General features: G+C 54.7%; 1 protein-coding gene across 1 annotated transcript; it reads right to left on the reverse strand.

The window, feature by feature from the left end:
• Nucleotides 1-1,317: 1,317 nt before the first annotated feature.
• Nucleotides 1,318-4,477, reverse strand: SOX9 (SRY-box transcription factor 9). Its single transcript, XM_042833016.1, has 3 exons — nucleotides 3,746-4,477; nucleotides 2,620-2,873; nucleotides 1,318-2,184 (listed from the first exon to the last, which is right to left on the reverse strand). Exons 1-3 carry the CDS (start codon nucleotides 4,174-4,176, stop codon nucleotides 1,382-1,384), a joined length of 1,488 nt encoding a protein of 495 aa, XP_042688950.1. The 5' UTR covers nucleotides 4,177-4,477; the 3' UTR covers nucleotides 1,318-1,381.
• Between the last annotated feature and the right edge of the window lie 263 nt (nucleotides 4,478-4,740).

Here is a 4,740-nt window from a genome sequence, read left to right on the forward strand (position 1 = left end):
CAACCCAACGAACAAACAAACAAAAAAAAAGAATAATAATAATAATAATAAAGGAATCAAAAGAGATAAATAAAAGGACTGGTTACAGTTCTGACCATAATTTAACAGGCACCGTTACCTTCCCAACAACGCTCCCATCATGTCATCGCTCTTCGAAGGGACTTAAAATATAGAAAGGGAGATTTTTTTTCTTTTTTCTTTTTCTTTTCTTATTAAATGGTGATTAAAAATTGCTCTTCTCGGGGAACCAACACAGTCTCTGTTGACCCCCCCCTGGGGCTGGGGGCTCTCAGTGTGAGCCTCAGGCTGTGCGCGCAGAGCTGGGCCACCTGATCAGCACAGGGCTGCTTTAAGGCTTTATCCAGAGCGTCTTTTTTTTTTGCTGGTTTCTTTTTTAAGGCTCAAGGTTGTGAAAAAATAACGATACAAAAAATCTCCTCCTGGCTGCTTTTTTTCAGTTTTTTCTTTTTTTTTTTTTTTTTTTTTTTTTTTTTTCTCCACTTTTGCTCTCCTCTCCAGTTAGAAAAATAGAAAACCTCTTCTTCCCCACGCCCATCCCTGCTGAGCTGACCCTATGCAGCACTGATGGCAGCAAGAAGCACGCGGCCCTGCTTTGCTTTCCTCTTTTATTTTTTTCCTTTTTTTTTTTTTTTTGTAATTTCTTAGAGAAAAAAAGACCCCCAGCTGTACAAAAATACCTCTGACCACACAACAACAAAAAAAAAACCCGAGCACTGCCCCCGCTAAGCGTTCACTTCTTCAGCTGTTGGAAAAATAAAGAGCATTTTACCAAAAAAAAAAAAAAAAAAAAAAAAAAATCTCTACAAAATAGGTATAAATCCCCTCAAACTGGTAACGAATCATACACAGTACATACTAAAAAATATTTAAAATAGAGAATATTTCCTCACAGAGGACTCAGCTTTCTCTTTTTTTTTCCCCCCCACCTCCCCAACCCGTTTTTTTTTTTTTTTTTTTTCCCCCTCCTTTTTTTAATTACTGCTAAAAAAAAAAACCAACAAAAAAACCAACAAAAAAACCCCTCAAGAAACCCAACTCGTAACCAACGTCCAGCAAACAGAGGACACCTCCAGCCCATGCCCACGCGTTGGGTCCTTTGGGGCTGGCACTGAGCTCCGGGCGCTGTGGGCATTTCCCAGCTTGAACTCGAGCATGTTTTACTTTATTTTTTTTTCTCTCTTAAATCATCATTTCTATTTGCAAGAAAGGAAAGTCTGCTGGAAGTCCTCTGCTTTCACTGCCTCCTTTCATTCTTTTTCCTCTCTTCTTTTTTTTTTTTTTTTTTTTTTTTTTTTTTTTTTTTTTTTCTCCTTTCCTTTCTGATTGGTTTGTTTATTTATTTATTTGCCTTCACGTGGCTTTAAGGCCGGGTGAGCTGCGTGTAGACGGGCTGTTCCCAGTGCTGCGGGCTGTGGGTCTGCGGGATGGAGGGCACCCCCGACGTGTCTGCGATGGGGGTGTACATGGGGCGCTGCGTGGGATTCATGTAGGTGAAGGTGGAGTAGAGCCCTCCGCTCTGCCCGGCGGCGTGGCTGTAGTAGGAGCCGGAGTTCTGGTGCTCGGTGTAATCGTACTGCGAGCGGGTGATGGGGGGGTACGAGGAGCCGTAGTGCTGCAGGTTGAAGGAGCCGTAGCCCAGCTGCTGCTGTTGCTGCTGCTGCTGTTGCTGCGGGGAGTGCTGCTGCTGCTCGCTGTAGTGGCTGGGGCTCAGCTGCTCTGTTTTGATGTGCGGCCGCTGCTGTGCCGGGCCCTGCTCACCGCTCAGTGCTGGCAGTGCGTGCTGTGCCGGGGGCTGCGCAGGGGGCTGCGGGGGTTGAGGCTGCTGCTTGGCCATCCAGGCGTGCCCTGCGCCTGCTGGAGAGCCGGCCGAGCTGCTGATGCCGTAGGTACCGCTGTAGGTGGTGACTTGGCCGTGGGTGGCCGGGACCCCCGGGTGGCCGTTGGGGGGCAGGTATTGGTCGAACTCATTGACGTCGAAGGTTTCGATGTTAGAGATGACGTCGCTGCTGAGCTCGCCGATGTCCACGTCTCGAAAGTCGATGTGGGGAGGTTGGCGGCCGCCTTCCGCCAAAGGGCGGCCCTCGCGTTTCAGGTCCTGCTTGCCCGGCTGCTGAGCGTCCGTCTTGGGGGTGGTGGGGGGTGTAGGGGGGCCCTGTGACTGCCCTGCAAGGGAAGGAGAGAGTGTGAGTGTGACAGGGGGATCGCACCGGGCACCTCGCGCCCAATGTGATAATGGTGTTAATGGTTAACCTCGTCCCTAAGGCTTGGGGGGGTGGGCAGATGCACAGGGGAACTCAAATATCTTCAGGTGCAAGGAACGAGAATGCTGATGCTATGGATGCCCATCTGTTGCACCAAGTAAAGAAAAAAGAATCACAGCTTTGCATTTCTCATGGGCAAAGCAGGGTGGAAGTGGCCTCAGGGGTTGGCATGCATGGGTCAGCACTTGTGGCACTGCTATGGGCAAGCCTGATGGACCCCTTCTCACTGTGCTCGTGGCTCCGTATTTCCCCTGACTTTCCTTATTTCCCCCATACCCGCCCCCGATCTCAGCCTGCTTTGCTGACCCCAGAGTTGGGTGTGGAATGTGACACCTACCCGAGTGCTCCCCGGGGGAGTGCACCTCGCTGATGCTGGAGGATGACTGTGGGGAGTCCGCCTGCAGCGCCTTGAAGATGGCATTGGGGGAGATGTGGGTCTGCTCAGAGCCCTCCTCCTGCTCCGACTGCCCGTTCTTCACTGACTTCCTCCTGCGTGGTTGGTACTTGTAGTCAGGGTGGTCCTTCTTGTGCTGTACCCGCAGCCGCTCGGCCTCCTCCACAAAGGGACGCTTCTCGCTCTCATTCAACAGCCTGAGGAGGATGGGGAAGGAGGGGGTTGGGGTCAGCTGCAGCTCATGGCAAGGAGCACGAGTGTTTCCCTCCACTCTAGTATCAATATCAGCCCCAAACCTCTCCCAGTCCCCACAAACAGTGATGCAAACCCCCCCCCTCCAACGGTGGACCCGCACGTCGGGGCACACAGTGGTGGTCACCCCCCATTTCAGTGAACAAACGAGAGGTGTGAGGGTCCCAGTGCTCCCCGGCCCCCCCCCCCCTCCCCATCCCTGGGCACTTTGGGTGACGGCTCTGGTGTCTGCTGCCAGGACCAGAGTTGCTCACCACTTTCTCCTCCTGCTGTGAATTTAGGATTCCCCTCCGCTCCTCCTTTCTGCAGTCACACTCATTGGCAGGCAGGTGACTCACTTGCTTTCTGGTTTTCACCCCTCCCTGCCTTATTTTGGAAGGCAGAGGGCACCCAGCCACCCCTGGGCACCCTCCTGGGGGTTGGCAGCTTTCACCCCCTCCCCTCACTCTGCACAGAGCTGATGCAATCTAGGCCCATCGCTTCCCCTGCACATCACCAAATGCTTCCCTGGCTGCAGCACACGCAGGGCATGTCTAAGTCAGAATAAAACCTTTGCAAGAGCAGAGGGCAGCCCCAGGGCTCTCTTTGCCCTGCTTTTCCCCCTCTCCTTTCCCTGCTTTCCCCTCATATTTTGCCAAACAACTTTGCCAGCGCACGCAAAACTTTGCAGCAACTTTTCCAGGCTTCCCACCATCCTCTCCCTCCTTTTTCTCTCTCCTCCTCGCGCCATCAAAACCGGAGCAAACTCTGCAGGCTGCATCCCCATTCCAGCATCCCCCAATCCCACCCCAGGGCATCGCTCCCAGCCCCTGCTCACCTCCACAGTTTGCCCAGCGTCTTGCTGAGCTCGGCGTTGTGCAGATGAGGGTACTGGTCAGCCAGCTTCCTTCGAGCCGCCTGGGCCCATACCATGAATGCGTTCATGGGACGCTTCACGTGGGGTTTGTTCTTGCTGGATCCGTTCACTCGCACGGGCATGGGCACCAGGGTCCAATCGTAGCCCTTGAGCACCTGGCTCACAGCCTCGCGGATGCATACGGGGAATTTGTCCTCGTCGCTCTCCTTCTTCAGGTCCGGGTCGCCTTTGGGAAAGGTGTTCTCTTGGGGTCGGGTGTTCTCCGTGTCCGAGCCGGATCCGGAGGGGCAGGGAGACCCGGCGGAGTCATCCGACATGGTGGGGCTGGGGGCGTCGGAGATGCATTTGTCCTGTTCTTCTGTCATTTTCATGAAGGGGTCTAGGAGATTCATGCGAGAAAGCGGCAGAAGGGGGATCAGGGGAGGAAAAAAATGGAAAGAAAAGAATAACCGGGAGGTTGAGGGGCGGGGAAGGGTTAAAAACAGAAAGTAAAACGGGGAGAGACGGAGTCTCCACCAGAGCGCAGCCCGGCTGCGAGAGGAGGGAAGAAGCTGGAAAAGTTTGCAAAAGTTTTTAACGTTCTCTTTCTCTTTCCCAACTCCTCCAAGCCAAAAAAATCAGTAGAGCGGCGAACTTTTTGCAAGCCGAGGGAGAGAAAAGCGCGGGGCCGTGGGTGGCGGTGTGGGGCCGGGCGCGCCCCGCGGCTCTGCAGCGCGGCTCTGCGGCCCGCTCCGCGCCGCGGGAATAAATACTCTCCGTGGCGATTTCGGCTCGGCAGCGCTCCGCCAATGGGCGGCCGGCCCCCGGGGGCTGGCGCGCACGCGATTGGTCGAGGGGCCGCCGAGGGGCGGGGCCGGCGGGCGCGCAGCTCCGCGCACAGCCGCGCAGGGGGGCGGCCGCGCGAAGTTTTGCGGGAGCGCCGGGGTGGGGCGCGGGGCGGCGGGAGCCGTTCGGCT

The sequence above is a fragment of the Centrocercus urophasianus genome, unplaced genomic scaffold (assembly GCF_019232065.1).
Source record: "Centrocercus urophasianus isolate 14NV4802_14NV808 unplaced genomic scaffold, USGS_Curo_1.0 seq_40, whole genome shotgun sequence".
NCBI classification, from domain to species: domain Eukaryota; kingdom Metazoa; phylum Chordata; class Aves; order Galliformes; family Phasianidae; genus Centrocercus; species Centrocercus urophasianus.